Source organism: Pseudopipra pipra, chromosome 3 (assembly GCF_036250125.1).
Source record: "Pseudopipra pipra isolate bDixPip1 chromosome 3, bDixPip1.hap1, whole genome shotgun sequence".
Lineage (NCBI taxonomy): Eukaryota > Metazoa > Chordata > Aves > Passeriformes > Pipridae > Pseudopipra > Pseudopipra pipra.
In genome coordinates this window covers 107348642-107376483 of record NC_087551.1, presented here as the reverse complement: position 1 = coordinate 107376483, position 27842 = coordinate 107348642, and the positions used below count along the sequence as shown (strand labels likewise).

Here is a 27842-nt window from a genome sequence, read left to right as displayed (position 1 = left end):
TCTTTGCTTTGAAAGCTCACTTTTCCCATAAATAAATAGTTTCTCTTCCCTCTGTGTTCTAAAATTTACTGTGCAGGTCATACATTCTTGAAGTTGATGGACTGATTGCTCTAAATACTGAAGTATATAAACAGTGACAGGAGGGAAATTCTTGAAGTCCATACACCTTCTACTGTGGTATGTGTTGAAGAAATAAAGGGCAGAACATTCTATTCTAGGCTGTTAGGGCAGTTTGTTCTCTGGACACATGCTCAGGCCATGCACCACTTCGTTTTCGCAGTTTCATATATATATATATATATATATATATATATATATATATACATTGCTTGACTAGGGACTAGGAGCTGCCATGGCAGCCACAGGAATTATGTGAAGAGTTTGCAGGTTAGCTTTTGGTTCTTAACAAGATGTAGAACTTCTGAGACACTGAATCGTATTATAGATGCTTGAACCATTCAGGTCTTGAGCCCTGTGAAATTTAGAGTTAAAAATTAATGATGAAATAGAAGCAGCTGTTTAGTGACTAACCCAAAGAGCATCTATGCTTGAACATTGAACTTTGATATATGCGTCATCCTGAGTGTTGAAATCTTGCAGCTTAATAGCATGATAAATAAATAACTAGTAAATAAATTGAGTGACAGATTTACAAATACTGTTTATTGTCACAACAATCAACAGTGGCAATTCCAGTATAACTTCATAGTACATGTACTATTTTTAGTGGGTAGACCAAAGCACAGCAGAGGTAGGTGATACAACCCACAGCTCTCAGCAACTCCTGGACAGAGGGTGTTTGCCTTCAGTAGATTCCCCAGCCAACTTTCTGTGGTCCCAAGATCCACTTGAATCTCTGTGACCTGTGTTTCTGTTCACCCAGCTCTCTGCTTTTCCATGTGATTAACACATAAAAATCACTGGACATTGAATTGAGGGTAGTTTAAACGAGGTGAATCTGGATTTCTCTCTCTAATTATATTTTCACTGGTCTTATAATAATTCTGAAAGTTTTAACTTGAATATAATTCTGTGCCATCTACTTGATTTCAGCTGGTGTTAATTCATATAGATAAGATCCAGCCATTTGAAAAATAAAAAAAACTATTAACTGATGTTGACCATTTGCATCTTAATAATTTCCCTCATTTTACCTGAATATTTCTGCTTCACTTATTTCAAGAAACAAATATGACATTTTTTTTATGGTCACATGCATCATTATAATGAAATGGGTTAAATCTGTTGTATCTGCAGTTCTTTTGCAGAGAAGTCGAACTACATCTTTAAGCAATTCTACAGTGAAATGCACATTTCAAAATCCTGGCTTGAGAATGTAGCAGGAAAGTAAGAAATAGTTGATAAGTGTTTGAAAAATACAAATTTTACATTTCTCTATTAAGAGAAAAATATTTTAAAAAAAAAATTAAATTATCCTCCATCTTACCACCATCTTTTAAATAAGTGTGCAATTACAAAATGCAGGAATGCATAGGACATTGGAACAACTTTCTTGGTTTGTCCTTTTCCTGCAAGGTTTAGCAGCTTCCCCAGTGGTTAGTGCAGCCCTCCAAGCAACTAATCCTATATCTATAAACTGCAATGTTAAAGGATTAAAGTGTGCCTGGGAACGCAGGTCAAATCTGCTTTAGATCACAACAGTTTGAGTTCAGCTCCTAGCTGAAGTATCACAAAACTACCATATAATTTAGTACAAGTTTTGCATTCCTATACTTCAGCTGCTGGTTGCCTTTAATAAAAAGAGGCCTGGGATTGATTTCCCTGAGAAGGTATTTTTCTTTGTCTCAAACCAAAGTAGGATCAACTGGAAAGTAGAAGGATTTCTTAAAATAATTCTTTATTTTATATAAATAGATCTTTAAAAGTCTGCTTTTAAAATAGTGTAAAAAGTACAGCATGGCAAGTTTCCAATGATGGATGCATGACATGGAGAATTCCCTGCCCTCTCTCTGCCTGGCTGAACACAGTGACTTAAGGGACAGGGCAATGGCAGCAAGTTCCTGCCTGGCACAGCTGGTGTGTCTCCTCTGAGACTGCCCCACCTCTCCAGGTGCTGTAGAACAACAGATGTGAGGCTCTGCAAGTACAGTAATCAGGATAATGGTTCACCTGGCTTGGAGGTGTCGCTGAGGTTGTCATCCTGCACCCCTCATCAAAACTGCTTCTGTAAGAAAAAAGATGGTTCATTTTCATAGGAGACTCCTCCTGAAGGGAACAGAACGACCCACTTCTTACAGAAACCTGCTGCCTCCCTGGGTCCCAGGTTAAAGATGTGAAGAGAAAGCTTTCCACCCTGGTATGGCTCTTGGATTATTATCCGCTATTGATTTTTCACCTAGGCAGCAATGAAGTTGCAACAAGCAGTCTGAGGGAAACCAAGAGAGACTTCAGGGCCATGGGACAACTGGTTAGGGAATCAGGAGCACAAGTAGTGTTCTCCTCTGTCTTCCAGCTGCAGGGAATCATGAGGGAAGAAACAGGAAGAGCCAGCAGATCAATACCTTGCTCTGACCAGTTGTTCTCCAGGTATCCAGGCCCCTGAGCTGGAAGACAGGGAGGGTAAGCAGACTGAAGCTGCAGTAATCTGAGAGGAATTGGTTGGTGATCTGCTACACAACTTAGACACACAGATGTGTGTAGACAGCAGGACGAGGGCAGTGATTGTCCCCTGTACTTGGCACTGATGAGGCCACACCTGGAATCCTGTGTTCAGTTTTGGGCCTCTTACTACAAGAAAGACATTGAGGTACTGGAGGATGTCCAAGGAAGGGCAACGGAGCTGGTGAAGGGTCTGGAGTGCAAGTCTGATAAGAAGCAGCTGAGGGAGCTGAGTGGAGAAAAGGAGGTTCAGGGGGACCTTATTGCTCTCTAAAAATATCTAAAAGGAGATTGTAACCAGGTGGGAGTCAGTCTCTTTTCCCAAGGAACAAGTTATAGGACAAGAGGAAATGGCTTGAAGTTGTGCCAGGGAAGGTTTAGATTGGATATTGGGAAAAATTCCTTCATGGAAAGGGTTATCAAGCACTGGAACAGGCTGCCCCAGGAAGTGGTTGATTCACCATCCCTGGAGGTATTTAAATGATGTGTAGATGAGGCACTTGATTTAGGTGGATGTGGCAGTGCCAGGTTAACAGTTGGACTTGATGATCTTAAGGGCCTTCTCCAACCCAAAGGATGCTGTGATTTTATCATATTTCCTGAATGTTTGCTATGTTACAATGCCCAGATCTTGTAAGCATCTCTTAGTGACATGCCCTCTCTTCCATTGGAGAGCCACTGAGACCAGGGGTGCTGCACACAGGTGTAGTGGCATACATTAGCTGTCTCATCTGAAAGTAAAGACAATTATTTTTAAATATTTTTTATAAAAATATTAATCTAATTTGCACAATGTATAGAATGACATGTGCAGTAGAGCAGGCATATGTAACTACATCAGTTTTATTTATCTTGAGTCACCAAGAAAGCCCAGCTGTTTATACCTAATTATCTGCAAATGCAATATCCAGAATATCTCTTACTTTACTTTGTTGATATTTCTGTTAGGTACTGTGTGTGTCTTTGATGGTTATTCCTCTGTGAATTATTACAATATATTTTTACTTCCGGAAAAACGTTGCAGTTATCCTTTTAGAATATTTGCTTGATCTTAACATTGCAATATAGCTGAGAGTAGGTATATTAATTCATTTTTTATTAGTGTGGACGGGTTTTTAATTGATTTCTTTGTATTTTAAGGCTACAGTGTATTCTATTATCACCATATAAGCCGATTACCAGCTATAGAATATGTCTATTTCATTATAACATACAAAAAGCAACATTATGTGTCAGTGTATGCACCACAGTGAAAGGGCTGTGCGCTTTTATGCTTGTACTGACCGAGTTTACCTATATTGAACTGCAAATTGAAAACCCTGTGTGTTGTCAAACTGTAACACAGCCATCACAGTGGCTGACGCATTTTAATTTGGTTGGTTTACTTGGAGAAAATAGTTTACCAGAAATAAAAAGCAATGTACTTTTCCTGGCATGTAAAGCCCGCCGGGACTGAGCGGAGGGCTCCTGCCTGCTGCCCTCTGCTGGGGTTACTCCTGCTGGAACCAGCATTGCTGGTGCTTCCAGGTACATCATGATCCCCAAAGGACTCACCTCTGAAGTTCTTTGCCGTCTTATCATAAAACTGAGCATTTCATAACCATATACTTGTTTGCTTCATCTTTTAAAAAATTTAACATGGACACTCCACAAATCCTGGCTGCGTGTCTGAGGTGCAACGTGCCTGGAAACCCCATTTCATTTCAAGTGGGGGACTCGTTTCCAAATTCATCCTCCCGGGCTGGGCTGTGGTGCTGCAGGACTCCTCTGACAGTGGTTTTCTCGTGTCCTGGCAGGTTCTTCGCTCCGTGCTGCTGTTCCCGACGATCGAGCGCATGGCTCAGTCCCCGCAGGGGAAGCTCATGACCCCGCTGCTGTGCAAGCTCCGCTATGCTCTGTACATGCCTGTCTACCTGCTGTCCTTCCTGCCTGAGGGCGTCAAGGCCTCCCTGGTGCGGTTCGCACTGCGAGGAATGAAGACCTGTGATGAATCTTCCATAACAACCTCCATAAATCTCTTCAGCGTCGACTGCATCGGTGAGCACCTTTTCTGTGTTAAAACTATCTTTTGTACTTTTCCTTGTTTAGCAAATGTTGATTTAGTTTTATGGACCAAAAGCTTAATATTAAAGCACAAGTTTTTTAAGAATAACAGGTCTGATCTTTTCTGAAATTAAGACCGTGGGTACAGGAAAATCTCAAATGAGTCAATTAAAAAAAAATCATAGGGGGAAATTAACAAAATATTTTCCCAAAGGATATATATTTCTTAAGAAAACTGACCTGTGCTACTAACGTGATTTCTCATGTGATTGAAACACTCTTTTTACAATCTAGTTAATGTGACTTATGTCTGCCTACTTTCTGCATTTCATTCGTACTGGATGGCGAATATAAATCAGTAATCAGTTTCACAAAGGGTTCTTTGCATCTGTTTTTTTAAAGCTATGATTTAGCCAGCCGAATTGGAATATTGGTAAATTCAGAAAAGAGTCTTCAGCCTACAACGACATATAGAAGTTACTTTATGCAAAGAATTTCAGCACTTTTTTGGGCATAAAGAGAAAGATTAATGTTCCACTAGTGCATATTGTATGCGTATTTTGCACATTCTAGAAAGAGAAACAAATTTAAGAAGGGGAGTAATTTCAGTTAAATTATGTTAAGTTTAGAATGAAAACCAGAACGTGAATTGTGCTATACTCCAGGTATTTTGGTAAGTTAGCAGTTCAAAACAATTTGGAATAGAAGTGACATGCTAACGCAGTAATAATAGCAAGAAGGAAGTTTTGATTGCATTAATAGTAATAAAAACACATTCCTACATTTCCAGTTGGGCTCTGTCTTCTATCAGTTAAACTTTACTTACTAATTGTCTGAACAGATGTGCCAAAGTAACTGGGTTTGCAGCGAGGTCCTGTACCTTTTGTGGATCTCTGGATGTGTTGGTCTGTGTGGGAGGCTCTCTGTAGGACGGTACAGAGCCTGGAAGAAGGATGGGAAGGGAGGGTTCTTAGTGCCAACCCAGACAGTCCCATTTATGTTGTACAAACTGAACATAATGACAGTCACTCCAGTGCAGTACCCCGTGCCTGACACAATCAATCTCCTGATTGATAATGTGGATTTCTGATAGAAGTCCTATAGTTTGTTGCTTGAGTTCCTATTAATTTATGTCAGTTTCCTGGTGGCAAAGGAGAAAGCAAGCACACAGTTATACCTACACTAGATGTTCAAGCATCTTCCTTTGGTAATTGTGTCTCAGAGAAAAGGTATGTGGCGGACTGTGGGGTCACATTTCCACAAGCCAGGAATCCTTCTCTGGTCCTCACAGATAAACTTTTACCTCTAAAAAGCAGGTTATACACAGCCAGGGTTGTATTGGAAATGGTCCTTGGCCTGCATTAACCTCCAAAAAGGCATGGCCAGCCATTGTTTGTATGTGTTGTTTGGCCCAGACCACAGCCAGTGGCAGGAATAATTGAACAGAACAGATTTTGGATGCTGCTGTTGGAGCCTGACTCCCTGAGCCCTTCAGTCCCCAGGTGAATGAGCCCAGTTGATGTGTGCCTGTCAGCCTGTTGTAATTTCCTGTGTGCACAAGTGTCTGACCTGTGTCTGAGCTGTAAGGTAAATTGAGGCAAGAAACAAGGCTGAAGGTCCTTCACTCCTAGGATGTGATCTCTCCCTATGGTCAGTTTGTTGGCTGCATTAATTATACCAGAATGAAAACCCCTGGGAGCCAATGTCTTGTAAAACTTGCATAAATAGGCCTTATTGATGCAAGTAGTTCCTTTGGGCTTGTGATATCATCTCTCTCAAGCAGAATTCCGCTTTGGTTTCATCTTTGGAAACTGATGATGTTTTATAGCCCAGTGACTCAGGACCACATGTGTGGATTAATAATCTTTGGGCTTTCCGGATATTGCCTGTTAACCTTCTCTTTCATTGTTTGAGGACAATAGAAAATGTTACCATTCAGCAAAAATTTGCTAAAACCTAGCACAACAACTGAGTCTGTCTTATGGGACTGCTCATCTCTGAGTTGCTGAAGCCTCTGAATTTATGGTGGATGCTTTTTTGAACATTTCCTTGTCCCTTAATAAATAATTCTGAACCCTTAATGGTTCAGAAATGAAGTTGTTTCTCCTCTGCAGGAAGTTTGCATGTCAACTCATTAAAAATACCCATATTGCCTTTGGCCTGTACCTCTGTTGCATTACTGTAATTGTAATAAAAGCTGTGATTAAGAGCAGAAAAGATGGTAAAAGTTTCCTTAAAACTAGTACGTCCGTTAAAACAAACCAACCTGCCAGGGATTTGTTACTACATCCAAAGCTTAGTCACAACAATGTTTTCTCTGCTCTGAAAGGAAATGAGATTTGAAAAGTTAATTAGAGCGAAACTCTGAGACCAAGTGCTTCTCTCGTTGACACCGAGAGTGAAAAGCTCCATTCAGTGGCAGCAGGATCAGGCCCTTGGTTGAAAGAGTCTGTGAAGGAAGAATTGTTTTACCTATTTGTCCCACTGTTCCAAATTATGTTTGCTCCTGCTTCTTATCCAGGAATCTCTTTCTGTTGTCCTAACTTCATAGTTGATGGCACGTAGAAGCCCCAGTCACACAGCAGGAGGAATTGCGATGACAACTGCAGACAGGGAACATAATATAATGTCTTGTCCCAAAGGGGAAACAGTACAGAAAGAGGAGAGACAGCAGCAACTGTAAAGAAAATGGATTGTAAGGAAGGATGGGTGTATAAATAATAAAGGACCTATAAGAAATAAGCAAAAGGGGCTGAAGGGGCTTTGCTTACCTGGGTAGTAAAGATACCTTAGGGTAGAAAAAGCATTACAATGAATAAACAAGCATTTGGGTACTTGTGTTCCTGAACCTAGGAGATGAATAGACAGAAAAATTGAACATTAGTGACCCTGAGTTATCTGAAACATTGCCACTCTGTTTATTCAGGCTAGCAAAACAAGGCTACCCATATCTAGCACAGTGGTGTTGGTTCTACAAATCATGTACAGTCCTGCTGTGCTGGAATACTTTGGCACTCTGGTGCCCTGAAATTTGTAAACATTTCTTTGGTGACAGATGCCAGTAGCAGACTTACAGTGACAGTAAACCATTCTATCTACAGGGGACAGGATTTATTGTCCAGCCATTTGACTGGCAAACTTCCTCCGTTTGTTTCTGTAGAATTTCCACAGAAGCACAGACATTACATAATGGGTAAACACCGCGCGGCTTTTTCGAGAAGCGGGCTCATGGGTCAGGGGTTAACGTCTGGATGACAGGGAAGATACAGATAAGCACAATAGCAAGAAAAAGCTCCAACTGGCCCAAACGAGGTGGGTCCTTTGTGATCTTGAACCTGTGACTTCCCTGGAGGAATCTGCCTGTTTGTTTAACCTGGTCGGGGAACAGGGCAGCACCACAGGCTGGGGCAGGGGGAGGTCTGGTTTCTGCTGTTGGGGCAGGTTGGGGAGGAGGGGACTCAGAAACCTGAAATGAGGCTTTCAGATGAGTTTAGGCTGTCACATGAGTGAGGACTGGAAACAGTAGATTCCTAGTTTAATTGAAGCACCCAAGAGATGTTGTAAGGCAAAGAACTAAGATTAAACTCCGGAGTTTGGATTCAGATCTTATCTCAAGTGTGAAGACATTCAGATTTCATGTGGAGTGTTTACATTTCCCTCATTTTACAGAGGAAAATGGGTAAGACAGTTTCAGGCACTCCACTTCTACGCCCACGGGACTGTATAGGAAGTGAAAATCCCAACTGAGGTATTGAGGCTTGTCTCCCAGCAGTAGCTGCTTCTCTCTGTTGGATGTACAGGATGGCAAAATTACATCCCTGAAGTGCCATAGAGTAAAAGTTTTCTTATAGGATAAATTTTACAGATCTATCAAATAGCATCTGGGAGATAAATTTACATCAAAAACCAGTGAAACATAAGCTTCCAGATGCCATGAAAATGGAATAGGAAGTTTTTATAATGATTAAGTTATTTTAAAATTGTATCTCCAGGGACCCAACTGGAAAATTGCATTGTGGATTTGAATTCTCCCAACCTTGGGAGTTATCGTGGCTTGAGGTTTCTATTCTGGTTCTTTCTTATTTAGCAGAGAGAGATTTTAAATTCAACATTATGAGTGGTCTTCTTCTGACCACTATGGACATTATGCTGTCCAAATAGTTGGCATCTAAAGCAGGACAGGGGAATCACACCTTGTAATTGACTGCTGCACTTTACTGACCACAAAAGGGACTCTCTCTTCACTAGAAATCTAAAAGTAGAGGAGATAAATCCCATTCAGTGTCTACCGACTGTTCATTTTGCTTCAGCTATCAGAAAACAGTGTGATCTGAATTGTCCACGCAGCCTTTACCGCTGCTGCCAGGGCAGTCAGATATCTCATGCTTTGGCTGCGTTACAATTTACAGCTGCCGGTTTCTAGTGAGAGTCCTGTTGTTTGTTTCCTGCCTTCTTTGAAAACTGATTTTACATTTCCACCTCCATTTCCTAACAAGCAAGATGGGAGTTTTTTGGAGAGTTCTTTTTTTGGGTCTAAAATGCTATGGAAATGCCCATCTAACCAAAATACTTGGGTAAAGACAGTGCATGGTGTTGTGCTTGTGGAACTCAATAGCACCTCCACCTATCCTGCTTATATTTTTCAGAGTTAAAAAACTGGTGTTTAAAGTATTAGGTAAGCTCTTGAGAAATGAATTCACTTGAAATGGTGAAATAAGTTTTTGCCCTCAAAAGAGTATTTTTAAAAACTGTATAATTACATAGCTAAAATTTAGTTTACTTTCCTTTCTTTGCTTTGAAATGAAAGGGATGTTCTTTTCTTGCATTGAAACTAAAACTGAACTCGTAAAAGTGACAAAATTTGTGATAAGCAAGACTAAATTCAGCACAGAAGGCATAGTTCTTTTGATTTTTATTATGTTTTATAAAACGAAATCAAAAGAGCTTTGCCTTCCATGCTGAATGGAATGAAACCTGTCCGCTGAGGCCTGCATGGCCAAGGGGGAGATGTCTATTATATTCTCATCTAGGTTTTATTATTTCAAATGCTGTACCAGTATGTTGAAAACGAAACCCAATGTTCAAGACGGGCCATGAGCTATTGGCCAGCATCAGATAGCTGGTCAGCAGCAGAACTGTATCTAGACCTACATCCCAGGACAACAATTGATGTACTGAACCTTCCTAGCCATTAGTTTAACTTTATAAATATATATTGCAACCAGACTTGTCTATCTCGCGTTGGCCTCTTTAGCCACCAGCGCGCTTGTAGCGAACGCGGGTAGAGTCCTTCCCAAATCTGCTCACGAAGCCCAGCCATGATGATGATAAATATATATATGTATGTTACTCATGAGCAGCTTTCCCAAACCACACTGGCTAGACAGGCTGGTGTGCATGCAGTGCATTTGGAAATAGAGACAGAAACTGATACTACCAGATTTCAGGTAGCACCTTGCAATCTCACACCTACATTTTTCATAGTGCGCAGGAGAATAAGAGCTTTCCCTACCCCCTCACCACTGGGCAACTGTGCAGATCTTTGAACCCAAACCAGGACATTTTGAAGTTGGTTTTCCAGGCTGACTGAAATCAAAGCCCTGGTAGTAAAAAGTGATTTCTTTGTTTCTTCTGATGAATGTAAGTTTTAGATAACTTCTGGCTATAATGCAGAAATAATTTCAAGGATATTTTCCTACTTTTATATTTAAATATGTATAGAATTTCAGACATGATGGATAGCTAGACAAAATTTCGTGGCATACAGAAATTACCGACATGGTACGTAAATTACATCCACATAACCTAAATAATGGTACATCTGTGCAGCGCAGGGCAGTATATCACTGGTGAGCTAAAAGGATGGAGCTCAGCACGTCGCCTCTCTTCTTCCTATGTGCATTCTTTGATGCCTAGTGAGATAGAAGGAGGACAAAAATGATCCAGTAGATAATGTCCCTTCCTCTCATTATCATCTAACTGATTAGGATTCAAGAGAAGTCTGTCCTGAAATCAGGTAACTCTACAGCTGTCTCCAGCAAGTTGTTTTTTGCCTCTCTCTGAATTTGCTGCTGCCAGGAGACTGCTTTAGGTAGCCCAGCAGCCTGGCCTGGTGTGCTAAATCCTCTGCTCCTGCAGAGTTTCTCGGCAGGCTCCTGTGTGCTGTCACAGTTGAGTCCTATCCACTTCTGACATTTTAAGTGATGATCGTAATATGTATTTCTGCAAAGTGTTTAAGAGCGTGTTTCCTTACCTGTGGAAACACAGTAATATTTTATCACCTGCTTCGCAGGAAAAGGGGCCAAAGAATAACAGTCTTTAATATTTTCATGTTTCCTCTGCTACTGTTTATTTTCCTGTGTGATGCCTGACTAAAATGTTTGTTTAATGTAGTCGGACAACTCACCTTACCAAGACGGCACTTAAGCTGACGGAAAAACCTCACATCTGCTTTATTCTCTCTGTGAGTGAACTAAGCTTTTCCTTATTTTAGAGTAGGATGCTCATATTAAATTACTGGAGGAAGGCAATGACTTTTATGTATTTATAGTCCTATTTATTTTTTAAAGTCAATCTGCTTCATAATTTACCCCATTTCCAAAAGAAAGAAAGAAAGATGTTTAATGAGGACTTTTATTACTTGAAAAAGCTTTTACTTTCCTGTGAAAGCCTTATGAAAATAATAGTAATAATGTGGAAATTTCTCATTGGGTTTATTTCTGTTAATTATTCCTCTTTTTCTTCTTGGGGGGAAAACCCAACATAGAAAGCTCCCATCATAAATATTACTCATAAGGCGTGAATGTTTTGATAGCAGAACTGCTGATCATTTCCATGAAATGTGAGGCACAGTTGGGATTTGGTTGGGGAAGGGGAGATTGTTTATTCACCCCTGGTGAGGTTTCATCCCCAGGGACATGATTTACTCCCACAAATTCACAGCAAGTCTAATGATGTGTTGCAAATGGCATAAAAATGGAAGAGGTAACATCAACAAAGAGAAAGGATGTTAAAAATAAGTATATGCCAGTTAAGTGCTACCAGCTATAGTTGCTTTGTGTTAGCCTGTGCCAAGCAGTCATCTGCAAATTGGCACTTTATTTTCCCTGAGCCCAAGACAAAGCCCCCTGAATTCAGGGGAAGGACTCCCTCCTGCAGTAGGCTCATGCCTTTTGTCTCAGAGTTATCTATCTAAATTCCCCCAGGAAATATCTGGAGTAGAGCTCCTGACTCTTTCATGACTTGTGTTTACTGCTTGGGAATCTAGCTTGATTCATCGAAGTCCTTCATCGAAGTCCTTCATCGTGCAATACCAGCAAAGCACTTAAACATATGCCAAAACCATACCCATGGGTAAACTCTAGACATTTGTGTCTTGGAATAAGGTTTTTTTTTGGAAAGTGACATTTACAAACCTGCTAACTAATGCAGCCCCTGCCATTCCATGTGCCTGAAGGGGACACTGGTTTGCGTGTAATTGTTACAGTAGCTGCTGCTTCTTGTCATGAGAATGTCCACCAGCACTCACTAATTCTTTAATGTGACAATATTGACAAGGAGAAAATGCCTACAGCAAACCCAGTGGCTCAGGAGATGGCTTGCTGATTAGTGTAGTGGTTAGGTGTATTTAAAATGAGCTTTACAAACAGTGGTTTATGTTTAATGAAGTATAAAGTTCACCTTTCATACCGATCAAAGCCATTCCAGTTGAGAGGAAGTTCACCTTGTTCAAAAGATGGGTGAGGTTGCTGAATTTCCTGAGGCTTCCTCAAGATAGAGTCAGTGTCAGGTCCCACTCCAGAAGAGCACTTAAACTGACCTACATGTAGCTACTCACCTGCATAAACCCTTGTCTAGTAGAGCAAAGTGATCCCAGTGGAGCTTAGGCAGGAACCACAGTGTGGAGGTGCTGAATTGCTACAATGCCCACCATGACCATCCCCTGTGGACTGAGCTCCACCTACACCAGGCCCTTCTGTGCCCCTCCTGCAGTGTGAAAGCAGACATTTTCCATGACCAGAAGTCCCTGCCCTGGTAGAAATCCTATCAGCACAGCCATCTGCCACAGTTTGTGAGAGCTTAAATTGGAGATGAATTTTTCTACCTAAGGGATAGTTCTGTCATTTGAAGATGATGGGAGTTGTTCCAAAGTAACTTAGATCAGGATTAAGTCCACAGACATTTCAGTTTCCATCACACACCCCACTTCACCTGCACATGCTTCATCACACAAAGTAAATGAGTGTTTTTCACACTCCTCAACAAAGCATCTATTGTTTGTAAAGCACCTGGATGTAATTGTTGGATAACTTTTTATTTTTGCCTTTAGCCTCCACTGTGTTTTCTCAAGCACAGCTGACTGATTTTCGTCTATAGTTCTATCTTCCAGCAACTGTAGTACCAAGCAGATTGGAGAACCCCATCTGTAACAATTGCAGCTATTTCTGCCTGTTGCTGTTGATCATGGTTATACATTAACTGGTATGTTTTCATTCTAAATTCAAGTATAAACTTAAACAGACCCCAAAGTCAATGTTTGCATCTCGTAAACCTCTAAACATCAACATTTTATCTAATGTGTGTGTGCATGTGTGGAAGCACATGTTCCTGCATTAGTCATCCTTGGTACAAAGCAGTTCCTTCTGTTTGATGTTTTAAACAATAAGTTATACGATATTTCCAAGATTGCTGTTGGCAATAATTACCGGTAGAAAATATGTTTTCCCCATAGGAAATTACAGTGCTGTTTGGTATTATTAGTTCTTGCCACTGTTTTCTGACTCTTTCTGAGGAATGACAGAGATTGCTTCCTCAAGAGCAAAGGATAAACTAGAAAGAAAACTAATGTTATACTCCACTGAAGAACTTCAAAATAAGACAGGGCAACTTACCAGGAAAAAAGCGACCAGATAGTAGTACATTTCCTGATGGAAACTTATTTTCAAAAGTTCAATCTACTTTTTGTAGGGCGTTTCAATTCAAATGAAGAATTTATTCTTCACTTTGCAATTTAAGCAACTTTGCTTTAGAGCTTAGAGGAATTTTGAGAGAGTTGTATTGGAGCATGTCAAAGTACAGATGAGCTCTGCTACACACGGAAATCATGGAGTCACAGAATGGTTTGGGTTGGAAAGGACCTTAAAGATTATCTTATTACAACCCCCTCCCATGGGCAGGGACACCTTCCACTAGACCAGGGTGCTCAAAGCCCTATCCAACCTGGCCTTCAACCCTTCCAGGGATAGGACATCCACCACTTCTCTTGGCAACCTGTTCCAGTGTCTCACCACCCTCACAGTAAAGAATTTTTTCCTAATATACAACCTAATCCTGCCCTCATTTAGTTTAAAGCTATTCCCCCTTATCCTATCACTACATGCCCTTGTAAGATGTCCCTCTCCAGCTCTCTTGTAGCCTCTTTAGCCACTGGAAAGTGCTATAAGGTCTCCCTGGAGCCTTCTCTTCTCCAGGCTGAACAGCTCCAACACTCTCAGCCTGTCTTCATAGGAGAGTCTTTGGAAATTATCATCCTATTGTAGTCCCTCAGAAGGATAAGCAAAACTCTGTGTTCATATCTGCAACTCAATGTTGAGCAGTCATGGATTTAGAAATAAACTGTAAAATCAGTGGAATAGAAATTATGTTTTTTCTGGTGGCCTGAATAGCCTCTGAAGCCAACTCTTGACTGGGACCTTTAGCACTCCCACACAGCATAACTCATTCTTAGAGGCAAAAAAATCCAATCTGTCACTCAGTTAGGACTCTTCCCTATGGCTGCAATTACCAGCAAACAATTAACTTAAATTGTATATTGTCCAGTTTACCTTTACAGAGGCCAGGAATGGGGCTTTAGATTTGACAATGTTTTGCATATTTTAAAATACTTCTCAAGCATTTTGTAATAACAGGTTATTGTGAAATTATCCTGCTGCCAGGATTTACTAAGGGAGGCATAAGTGAAGTGTTCTGGAAGAAGGAGACTAAGAATTTGTGGAGGCTCTGTGGGATACCCTTGTGTGACAGAAGAAAGGATCACTTCAGGCTTTTCTGTGTGCAGTACTGCTGGTACCTCACAAAATGTGTCCCCAGTCTCTACTGCAGTCCTTAGCCAACACAAGCAAGAGTCTAAAGTAATAGCAGTAATAGCAATTAAATGGCAAATGGTGAAAAAGCAGAGGAGTTCTGTGAAAAATTTGACAGTAAATTATAGTTTTTAAGGCAGAGCATCAGAACTGTCCTGGGAAGCTGCAGTGTCAACACAGGAAAGAAAGATGTATGGAAATAGAGAGAGTGAGAAACTAATGACAGGGTAATGAGGCTGCTTGTTTTTCACAGAACATAAGACATGGCTGTTAAAACCACTGTTTTAGGTTCCTCAAAAGAATATTTGCAAGTAAGCACAGGTGTACAGAAGTTGGAGCACTTTCAATCAAGACCAATGTCATGGGAGCTTGGGCTTCCTTAACCATGAAAAAGTGATTAACATTGAAACATTTGGTAAAGAAGGCTTGATGATGAGTTTAAGGGGACAGATAAAAAAGTCCTCTATATCACTGTGGCCAAATTTGCACTCATGAAGGGTCTAAAATTAAAGTAGAGAAAGAAATTCATTAGAGACCAAGGACTACTGGCAGGAAGATGGTAGATGAGGTAGGTGATGTGCAGATAATATAAATTTCAAAAGTATGGAAAATAAAGTTCTGTTACAAGCCTTTAAAAATCATCACAATTATAAGTTAATTGTCTTAACAGACACAGGTGAAAGAACTGAGAAAAAACGGAATATGTATATGAATATGAAGGGACATAACAAGCTTGGGAAAGAAGAGCAGGGAGACCTATTGAATATTATGTCCATCAAAAATTCTGAGCTATCCAAAGTGCAGTATGTAGTGTACTTGATGCTTGTAGAGGAAGGAATCCAGCAACATACAGACTGTTCAGCTAGTTCTCAGAATGTATTGAATAAAGCAGAGAATTGGCAGAGAGCATGTGGCAGTTTGATACAAAGAATTTGAAGATGGAAGGCATATTGGCTGCATATTTTCACAAAAGGGTGACACCTGTGCTAGAACAGAAATACTTAACATGTTTACAGCATAGAGCTCTATTCATTCACTAATCCCCTTAAAATCCTGTCATAGTCAGTGGAGAAATATATAGGTAACAGTTATCTAATCTGTCTAGGTCAATACTTTAGGATGAGATGAACTGTGTACTTTTTACTGACTGTGAAGGAAGAAGAATTAAGCTTTAGATATCCACATTTAATCAGGTGAATCCTATGACAGATATGAAGAAATTATGAACTTCAAGGCAAAAAAATAAATAAAATACAGTTATTTAGACTGAACAAGGGACAACTGGAGGACATGGTAAAAATTTTCAAGTAAAGGACAATAATTTAATCCATGTGTCCATGGTAGATAAGGTAAGGTGTAATGGAGTACATTGCAACAAAAATGATTCAGATTAAATTTTAGTTAATGTTGCAAGTGGAACTCTAGATGGCATTCCCTATGAAGAAAATGAACCTTTCATCATCTGTGCTTCCCAATGACAGGCTGCATAAGTATATGCTGAAAATAACATGGTATCATTGATTGTCCTTAAGACAAAAAGACCAATGGAGATCCCTTCCAGCCCTGTAATTTCGTACACACTAATTAAAGATACCCTGAATTTCAGAACTCTAATGAGGGACACTTTACTGTAGAAGAACCAAAGAAAACAGATAAACAGGAGCAACACAGAATGATTGAGGAATCCAAAATATAGGCAAAAAATGTCAGACATTAGTTAAAAGCAAATCTGAAAATGTGGTCTGACTGAATGTCTGAATGAACCTGAATTCTGCAAGTTGAATGCAGGATATAGAAATGTTATAGTAGGACCTGCAAAGAATGATAGGTTACCTCTAGAAATCAACTGAATGAATATAGGACTTGTGGTAGCACTGAAGTATGATATCCACACTGTTTAATCATTAATGAATTTTCTGGTATGGTTTTAGCCTTCTCCACTTAGCACTCTCCTAGTATTCAGGCATGGTTCAGGAGTTGGCACTGCCATGCATCTTCCCCATAAGCACTTTGAGTAGAGGAAAAATCTAATTTTGTGAAAACAAGTCATTGTATTCCAGTTGGCCTTGGGGCCACAGAAGAGTTCCTGTTTTCATTTCCTACAATGGTGCAGATATAACCTGTATTTATACCTGCAAAAGCAGCAACAGTTTGATTGTTGGAGAGCAATTGTGAGGAAACAAGATGGTGGAAATTTGACTTCACAGTTGTCAAAGCAGAAGCTGAGAAACTGATAAGTCAAAGCAAAAGATGGTGCATTTAATGTTGGAAAGGGTGTAAGATAGACTGGGAAATACCTTTTTACAAAGGTATTGATCAGTGAAGAGACGAAAGGCCTTCAAAAGCAGGCCAGTGTGGAAACGTGTGTGGCAGTTATGGAACAAGAGCAGATTGTTCCATAACCAATGAATACTTGATGATGATACAGTGAAAGGCACCATCATTTTCCAAACCATCAAGCAAACCATCAAGGCAATCATTTGCCAAACCGTCAGTCCATGTCAGGAAAAGCTATACTATGCCCTGGCTTTGAAAGCAAACCTTTAAGTCTCTAATGTCAGAGAAGGAAAACTAATAAAGAGCTTTGCTCAGACTTTTATGTAAGAAATGTGGAATAAATAAGCAAGTTGTAGCCACTCTTCAGGTTTTTTTACCTGAGTCTAGTAGAACTTGTGACTCTTAATACAGTCCTAATCAAGCAGGTTATTTTCTTAGAGATGGTGGCAAATATTGCTGAAAAATTACTTCAAAAGTGGATGAATGTGATCATTATCATACTGAGAAATACTATTGACTCACACAGGGGCTAATATCTGGAAATGAGATCCAAAGTCAATCTTGTCCAATCTCTCTTTTCCAACAATAGTCAGAACAAAATGCTTCCAAGAAATAGGCAAAAACACTGCAATAGAAAAGTCTACCAGTTAGTAAAAAGACATGGTTCTTAGAGGTAAAGGTTTAAAGGCCTGAGGTTTTTACAGTGCTGTGTAGCTCTAAATTGCAGTTGTAGTTTGTTAAGAGAATTTTAAATGTTTCTTGACTTCCAGTGTCTTTGTCTGCACTTGCTAATTTCTTGACCCTGAGAGACCCTTACTATCATGGGCTGTATCCTATGTGGTGTAAAATTAAACTCCTTTTACAAGTTGTGATTAGTTCTACCTCTTAATATTCCTCTGTATTACAAATTATTTGCAAAAAATTTTAAATACTAAAGGGATCTCTTCTGGGCCTGGTTGCATTTCAGATTTTTGTTTTTTAATCATAGTGAGCTGTGTTTTATTAAAAGCCTCAAACACAAGGGAGGACAGAGACCAGATGGAAAATGTTGTTTGAAAAATAGATGAATTAACTAAGTAACATTAAACCTGTAAAAATAAAGCTGATGGAATACATAAGAATTTTAAAAAAAGGTATCTAAAGCAGAGGTTCTGTACAGGTGGGGAAGAGAATCAAGGGAGCCAGAAGAAGCAGATGAGTGAGGGTGGCCAGGAGGGGTGATAAAATTTACCCTGCTGCAGGGTCTCAGAATACCCTAGAGAAGTACAGAGAATGCCCACAGCCTGCACCACAGTCACCAGGGGATCACTGCTCTCTTACAAACCCCCTCCAGTTTTAGCTAAAGAAAGTTTATTCATTTCTTGGAAAAAAGGACAATACCTTAGTACGTGTGACCTTTGTCAAACAGCTGAGAAGTTTCTCCACCCTCTATTCGTCTGCCCAAGGGGTTGGTTGGTATGACTGGCAGCAACAGCCTTGCATTTGGGAAACATGATGAAGTCAGGGCCGTGGTCGTCTTCTTTTCCTCTGAATTTGTTCACTCTAGTAACTCTTATAGTATGTTCTTCCAAGGCTGATGCTGCTGAAACTGTATTATCTGGACCTTGAAGTAAAAATTTGGCTTTGTGTTTCTCCCTGTACCCATTCCAGAGCATAGCTCCTACTAACTTACAAGATAGAACAATATTTTGATGCGTGGGACTCAATAAATTTACACCTACAGCCACAATCTTGTTGACAGAGTCAACATAATCTGACGCCAACAGCAGTGGGGAAATGAAGTGAGTTCGGGTAACCCTTTGTAGCCTTATGTTTATTTTAGTCTGGTGAACAAGCTATTAAAGAATGTGCTTGTGCATCCATTAACGTGTCTAGATTGTGGCTATCTTCACAACCACTCATTTTTGTTGGAAAAGGAACTATTCTGATGATTTCCTGAAATTCATTAGCCAATGAAGTCGAAAAGGTTTTTTTTTCCTTTGTTATTGTCTCTTGTTTCATTAGTATGGCATCTCTTTCTGTCTATTCTTTCTATCACAGTAACTTCATCTCCTTAGGCCAGCAAAGAACACAGTATCATTTTTATGTAATTAAGATACAGACTGCAGAGGAAACCCACACAGAATGAGCTTCAGTCATGGCACCACAACACAGAGCTGATTTTCAAATTGATCAAGGGCATGTATATCTCTCAAAGTTTATCAGGGTTAAGTCAGAAATACATAACTTTCTTTTATATTTTACAGATATATGCACCATATGTAAGTAATTTTTTTCAAGATTTCATTACATACAGACAAAATTCCAACTCATTTTGGCTTTTCACAGACAACATAATGTGATCCTTCAGTTTTTAGTGTGAGTTTACAATTAATCTAGCCCTAATCTAATCTTTTTCTTGAAAATAAGAAACAAGTCATCTTTGGATATTCAAGCAAGAAATTTAAAGACTTGAAGAAAAACACATATTTAAGTCCAAGTACAGGAAACCTCTTTATTGCTTCAAGCATCAAGTATAAAGTTTATCTGTCCTGAGTTAGAAATATGTTTCTTCCCTGAAATCTGCACAGCTTTCCAAGTTCCATCATAGATCTGTTGATGTCCATGGAATAAAATGACAACATTCTGGTTTAGAATATAGTTCTAAAATCTTTAGAAAAATAATAATTATAACGCTAGACGTGTATTTCTTCAAAATCAGGAAATTTTCTGTTTCACACATTATTTGCTTGGCTGCATTGTGGCTGTATCACTGTGTTTGAAGTTCAGCTCAATAGATACAGGTATTCATCTAACAACTGGCTGCTTGAATTGGTGGTTAAATAACCCTAAGCACTGAAAAGCTTGATTGATTTCAGTCATTATTGTTTGTGAAAACTAATAATTTAGCTGAAGGATATTAAGTCCTTGCTGTGACACTTTGGGTTAAAGAGCTACCAATGATATAAAGCAGCCTTTTCTTTTCTGGATCCTTGATTTGAGCCCAATCGGGGTTCCTCTATCACAAAACCCCCACAAATAAATCTATCACATTTTGGCACAGTTTGTCGTCTCTGCTTAGCAAATATATGAGACTAAACTGACACTGATCCTTAATCACCTTTAATCCATGGAAAGGGAATGATCCTACCGGGGCAGGAAAAAGGTCATTGCCAGGATCATGGGGAGAAGCTAAGTTGGCAGTAAATTTCATAAGCCTGACCTGGGAATAAATGAGGGGCTTCTATATTCAAGGTAACCTGTATGTGAAAGATCTGCATATAAAAAGTTATGATATTTTATGAAGATATTTATATGTTTAAGGCACAATAAGCATAGAATTTGTCTTTTTAAACTTTGATTTCACTTTTAAGCTCTAAGGCCTAATTGTTTATGATACTTATATAATTAACTATAGATTTTTTTTGTTATTAAACTGTGATGACCTGGTTATGAATTACAAAGGGTATCAGCAAAACTTGAGATGGAATAGGACGTAATAAAAACGCTTTGGGGTTTTACAGCTGTCACGAGGTACATTGACCAGTTTCTGTAGGTTTGCAACCACTTTTTTTTGTTCCCTTGTTTTTTGAGAAATGCTTTTCCTTTCCTAGTTGTTGTGTGAAAAACCTACATGAAGGAATAGTTACAAAGGCCATGACACTGGAAAGATTCGTGTTATAAGCTTCATTTTCTGTACTTTGGATTATCCCACTGACTCAGGCTGACTCATAATGCATCAGTCCAGCATATGCATAAATACAGATTTGAAGAAATGGATTTACACCATGAAAATTAACAGTCTAAAGCCAGTTTCAGTGGTCTTTGTTCTTAAACCAGATAAACAAATTGAATAAGTGAATATATGTTTACAGGGAAAGCTGAAGAGCTTCTGTGTGTTCCTTTCCTAGAAATTCTAGGCTGGTTCAAGACCAGATCTTTAGGAGCCTGTTTCCTAGATGGGAATTGAGTGCACAGATGTACTGGGCTTTTGCATTACAAGGAAAGGATGAGAAAAAAAAATAAACTTTCTTCCTTTCTTCCACAGTCTTTTCAGGAGATAACTGCATTTTATATACCTTCAGTGGGTAGAGATGGCTTCATTATTCAAATCTCGGTGAGGCAGGATTTAGGATTCAGCTCCAGACTTGATATTGCAAACTGTCCTTGCTAAGTAAAGTGCTCTCAAGCCACTGTGGGTCTCCAGCTGGAGTTCTGAAGCACTCACATTCATGTCCATGAGAACTCCTTTCTCATTTTGGGGTCTGAACATCCAAGTTACCTAAAGTATGTGGTGTTCATCTCATTCACACATCCCATTATAACTGTGCTGTGGTGGGGTTCTTCAGACACTGAATGTCGTCATGATTTCTCGCTGGTTAAGTCCCTCCTTTGGCAAACAGGTAGAACTGACTTGGTTTCAGTAGGAAGCTGTACCAAGTGCACAACTTTTTATAAAGCTCATGCAACCTATGGCAGGAGCAACTCATTTCAGTTGAACCAATTACCACTTAGGGACTGATGGAAGACACACCTATTTCAAACTACAGGACAGTTCTGATCCTTCAAATATTTAACACTGTCACTTCAAGCATTCCTGCTGAAAGCAAAGAGGCAGCACATCATATAAGGGGGTGTGTGCGCAGTATTGTGTCCTCCAAGCATTTTGTGTTGGCTTCACTAAGCCAGTTCAGAGAAAAATTTTAAATTCAACAAGCACAGTATTCTCACAGTCATGTCTTGATTTTAGGTACTTACAGGTACTTACAGTCTACAAAACACACTTTTTTGACAAAGCAGCCTGAAGCATGTTTTTAAAATGAGGAAACTGAGACAGAGATTTTGTAATTTACACAGGGTCTCAGAGGATTTCAGTGATAGTTCAGAAAAATTCCAGACCTCCTGACCCTTCATCCCACAGTCTTACCTTTCACATGTAATGATTTTCCAGAATACTAATTTCAGTCTCCTTTTGCCTTTACTAAACCCCAGATATTTCTCTCTTCAATGAGTAGTGAGATACACTGGTGAATGCCAAACAGATTAAAGCTACATCTCACCCTAAGTCAGTGTGGACACTGAGGTCACAACTCTAATACAGCTTCCACACAGCCTATTGTTTGCATTCCCAATGTTTGCATTTTGAGCCAGGGTCCTGCAGATTTCTGGATGTGCTTTATTTTGTGCAGTGACTAGTTCTGCAGATTTCGGTGAGACAACTTCATTACTCAGGAAGTTCAGCACGTGGACTCTAAGTTGCATTTTATATTCTACTTGAAATCATGACAACACCACCTAATAAATATTTTTCCAGGACTCTTGATAATGATTCTCAGAATCTTTAGAGATTTTCAGCTAAACCAGGCATTGGCATGGGTTGGAAATCTTTCCAGAGATTGTAACACCAGGTAGCAAGCACTGAGAAGGTGATCTCACAGGACAAAGCCTAGGGAAAGATCTCAGAGGTCATTCATTATCTAAGTCTTAGCTTCTGGTTGTACCCAGTTCACAGCCTGATTTTCAGAGCTGCTGAAATGCTCAAAGTAACAGTCCCTGAGAGCCTTTGAGATGACTTTCTAATTGCGCACAGAAAAAGTAAGTAAATTCTTCTGAGTTATTTCCTTAGAAAAAGCAGCTTGGTATTCATGAAATAGGGAAACAGAACAAGGTTTTTTGAAAAGGAAAGAACTAAATATTCAAAAAATGCCAAGGTTAGCAGAGTATAGCATTAGGAAATAGCAGAGAGATTTCTCCCTGAACTTGTGACTTAGCTTTTGAGAAAAATAGCTTTTCTGAAGAAGCCCAGATTGGCATTCCACAGCAGCAAGAGAGAAGGTTACTGTTCCTGCTTTATAATGGTATCTCTTTCAATATAGCTTTCCATAGACATTAAACTTCTTACAGTATAATGTGGATTAGAGGGAAGCAGTGGATTTAGGCTATTTTGACCTTAATAAAGATTTTTACAGTGTCTCTCCCTATTATGTTCTTATAACAAAGTTTGGGAAATATGACATACCTGCAACAACTACTAGACAGATGTGTGACTGCAGAAAATGGGATTCAGGAGGATTTTTGAAATTTGAAAGATGTAGCTAGAAGAGTTTTGTAACAGTTTTATCTTCAGTTCTTTAGTATTCAGCAGTTGTGTTAGGGATGTGACTGGTGGAACACAGCATGTGTTTGCGGAGGTTACAGATGGCACTGTGCTAGAAGGTGCTGCAGATATGCTGGAGAGGAACAGGATCAAAGTGACCTTCACAAGCTAAGAGAAGTGTTTGGGGGGCAAGGAGAGGAGAATGCTGTCATTCCTTAAAGAGACAAGTTGTTCTGTACATAAATTACGTACAAGAATGGTAAATTACTGGTTAAGCAATAGTTCTGCAGGAAAAAGTCCTGGGAATATCATGGCTCACAAGTTGATATGGGTTAACCTGTCATGCTGTAAAGTGAGATGATTTTCATACCTATGAAGAGGTCCTAACATTAATTATAGTAACTGCATTTGCAATTAGAGGAGCTCAAGGCAACATGCTTAATGTGAATGCATCAAATACATATGTGCATCAGTTTCCTGTGGCAGCAAGGTTCGTAGTTAATTGCATATGACATTAAAAAGTACTTCCTTTTATTGTTTCGTATTTAAATATATTGTGCTGTAAGAGAGGGAAAACCAGTGCATCCTGAAGTATCACAAACGTGATGACAACGACACATCTTTAATTGTACTTCTTTGATTGTTTTCACCACCATTCTCGGTTTTGCAGTGTCCTACAGAGGTTGTGACTCTCAGCACACAGCATATATAGCTCTTCAGGTGTGGGCATGTTGTGTGATTTCTATACTGGTACTACAGAATTCTCCTTCTACTATATATGAATATAATAAATGCTTTGATTCGAATATTGAGTTAATGTGGACAGTGAACAGAAGTCATCTTAAGGGTCTCTGGTTTCTGATTCCATTCTTTACGTTAAGCTTGTAATGGAAAAAAATGCTCTGATTTTTTTTTTCTGCCTGTATCTTGCTTACCTTTTCTATAATTTAAATTTCTTTTACTAGTGCATTGATTTTTTTCTCTCTCCTCTTGGGGTCTCTCACATTCTCCCTGCTGGTTCCTCACAAACTGACTAGTATTGTGTCCTGTGCAAATGCTATCAATAAAACACTTATCCATTGACAAGATCATTAAGAAAAAAGTTACCAATTATTTAATTATGAAGCTGGACTAGAATTTTAAGCCAGGATTTATTCCACCTGCATTTTTAGGCACTTAAGTTTAAGTCTAAAGGTCTTATCACTAAAAAGAGAGTTTTCTTGAGAGGTGATTTAATCCATCCCAAAAATGATCAGTTTGCCAGGTGTGTTCAATAATTATTAGATATTTTAAAATAAAAATTTAAATGTTATTATTTTATTATTATTTATTTATCTTTTATTACTATAAATTGGGAGGGGTATAAAATTGTGATGAATCTAGACCTTATTCTTTGCTGTTATAAAAACCAGATTATCTATTCTAATCCTAATCTTTTTTCTTTGCTTCCAGACTCCTTCTTAACACATTGCAACCTTTCATTTTACAGCTGTTTAGTTCCAGCCAAAGTTTATTGTGTGATGTGTAAGAGAGAGCTTTTAGATGACCTGTAATTTTTGTCATCTGGTTGTGCTTACTGAAGAACTTATAGATCATTAAAATGTTATTTTCCTTTATAAAATCAGTAGCAATTAGACAGGACAGTATTTTCTACTCCCCAAGCCACAGGACAGGGTGATTCTTGCATAGCAAGATAGTTACCAACTCAGTAATTCTCTATTTAAGGTTCTTAATACTCCTAAATATACCCTGATATGTTCTATATTCTCCACTGATGCTGCTTCTTGATACCTCACTATTCAAATAGAAATTGTTATTGCCAGAAAAAGAATATAGAGAGCAGAAATCTCCTGAATGTATTGAATAAGAAAGTTGGGTGCCATAGAGGAAAGTAATTTACCTTCCAAACAGCGTAATTATCTTCTTTGGCTTCTTCTTTAGCTGTACAAATTCTGTTGTAGGGCTCTTGTTTCTGATATACCTAAGGAATATTTTATTGTTTATTTTTAAATCTTTTAATGTTTGTTCTTGGAAACCTACTTTTGCTCTTTGCAATTTCCTCTTACTTAACGCCTGCTGAAGTTTAAGTTCTTGTTTATTGGTTTCCCTAGGATCACGTTTCCAAAATTTGAAGGATTTTTTTTTTGGTTGAAATAGACTCTTGAACCTTCCCATTCATCTGGTTTAGCTTAATCCTGTCTTCCTGGTTCCCTCTCTTGCACAGTACCCAAGCCTTCAAAGTACTGCCCTTATTGCCTTTGCTGTCTTATTCGTTTACTATTAGGATCTCTGTGACTAATCTAAGTTTACTAAGTGTGTGAATTCCACTTCATTTCTTATTGTTTACTGAAAAAAAGCACAAGCACCTCAGAAATATGAGCAAACCCCACCAAGAACAGGAGATAGGACAGAGGAACCAGTAAGATGGGAGAAAGGGAGCAGGGGAGTACTTACTATTCCCACTGTATGACTGAACTGGGAGTGGAGAGCTGCCTGCAGAATTCCAGTGGTGTTGAATGAACTGGTATGTGTCAGGTTCTCCACTGATGACCACCAGTATTTTCATCCCTGCCAACCATCCACTGTTGGTGCTGCAAGATAATGCAGAATTTCTGACTGCAGGTGCAGTAAAAAATAGTGACCTACTAACAACAACCTTATTCTGGACTGGAAAGTAAAAAACTTGACATACTAAAATCCCCATATAAGGGGTTTTGTACAAGTCCTATTGCCAAATCCAGGCTTGTGCACTTAGTGCTTTGTGAAATCTTGTAAATCCATAGTGAGCCACATGCACCTGAAGGATCAGCACCTCAGGTAAAAAGGGCTGCTCTCCATGTCCTGCCTTCTGATACAGAGCAGGGCTTTTGATAGACAGATCAGACAGATTCAGTTATAAGTAGGACTTTTGAGCACTAAAGTCATGTTTATAACATTAGAAACAGGAATCAATCTGAAATCAATTAAATACCTATGGACTTTCTTGTAGAATTACAGAGTGATTTGGATTGGAAGGGATCTTAAAGATCATCCAGCTCCAGCCTCCCTGCCATGAGCAGGGACACCTTCCACTAGACCAAGTTGCTCAAAGCCCCATCCAACTTGGCCTGGAACACTTCCAGGGTTTGGGCATCTACGGCTTCTCTGTGCAACCTGTGCCAGTGCCTTACCACCTTCACAGTAAAGAATTACTTCCTTCCTTATATCTAGTATAAACCTGCCCTCTTTCAGCCTAAGGCCATTCCCCTGTGTCCTATCCCTCCATGCACTTTTGAAAAGTCCCTCTGCAGCTTTCTTGTAGCCCCTTTAGGTACTGAAAGGTTCTGTAAGGTCTCCCTGAATCCTTCTCTTCTCCAGGCTGAACAGCCTCAACTCTCTCAGCCTGTCTTCATAGAAGTGCTCCAACCCTTTGATCAGTTTAGTGACTCTCCTGTGGACTTGTGCCAGTTGCCTTTCATCTCTCTCAATTAAGGTTTTCCTAGACAATTTTTGAAGGTGCATTCTAAAATGTGTGTATAATGCACCAGTGTTTGGGACTGAATTAAGAAGACAACCACCAATCAGGGTATGAACTCAACAATGCTGTAGATGCAGACTTTTGCCAGCTCCACCAAGGGATTAGATGATCAGGTTGCTAGACACAAAACTGCACAGAGAACCCTTTGCCCAGCAGAGTAGGATAGGACCAGTAAATTTTCTGGATTGTCTATGTGATGTCACATCTGCATCCCTTTCATCTTGCCTAGGAAAGGAAAAACTTGAATTAGCTGTGTTCAATGTTTAATTGAAGAAGACAGAGCTCTGCAGGTATAGAACTGAATTACATCTTCTTTGGCTGGCTCAGAAGTAGATACTACTTTCTAGGAATTTTTTTTTTACTTGAGAGCACTGGCTTTGTCTGTTAACATTCGATCTCCAGTGCCATCACTCATCTCTCCGGTGGCATTCTGCTTCCTTAGAGTAGTGCTGGAATTCAGCCAACTCCATGTTTTGGTCGTGACCAAAGACCTGTGTGATTACCATTTCCTCCCCTATCTCACAGTGTGAGAATGTATTACTCCTGTCTCAAAGCAGCATCGGATCCAACACTGTCATTAACTACTTGTGCACAAAACTCCTTTGCTTCAGATTTTAAAAACAGCCAGTCTTTCCATTTTCTCTTGTATTTCAAGACAAGATTTAGTGTTTTAAAATACTTTCAGTCATTCTAGGACCTGGAAATTGAAATACTTTAAGGTAATTTAGCCACTCAGTGTCTTCCATTGGTTTTGCAAACTGCTGAGAAAGAAGGTTATTGTAATTCATTTTCATTTCACATACAGGTTATGTCTCTGTGATCCATAAGCACAGAGGCTTCATATTGTGAGGTCAGGAGAGGCTTGGCTATATTATTAGCCCTGTAAGCTCACTGAGCAGAAAAAAAGGGTAAATGAATTGTTAATTCTTTGACTAGCTTCACATTTCTTCAGTACAGCACTGATGTCAGAAATGGATAGCCCTTATTAAAACACCCTTTGGAGATGCAACACTGATGGTCGTGTAGCAGCTCGGGGTTCTGCAGTTGAATACATGAGGTTTGTTCTACAGCAGAACTCATAATCTAACAGTGCTTGTTCAAAGCCAGGTCTTGCAGTGTACATTCAGCTTCTGCAGGTTCTGTTGTAACAGAAGCCAGGCAAGGTGGACACGGGGTGATCCTTCTGTGTCAAAATGTTTAAATTTCTGAATATTTAGGCATCCAGACA

General features: G+C 39.4%; 1 protein-coding gene across 2 annotated transcripts in view; it reads left to right on the top strand.

Annotated features, from left to right (window-relative positions):
- The window catches only part of LDAH (lipid droplet associated hydrolase), a 116819-nt gene that overhangs the window by 72117 nt on the left and 16860 nt on the right, over positions 1–27842 (top strand). For both annotated transcript variants that reach the window (XM_064650626.1, XM_064650628.1), the window contains one exon: positions 4416–4656. In XM_064650626.1, the coding sequence (XP_064506696.1) occupies positions 4416–4656 (241 nt within the window). The remainder of the gene's footprint in view (positions 1–4415; positions 4657–27842) is intronic.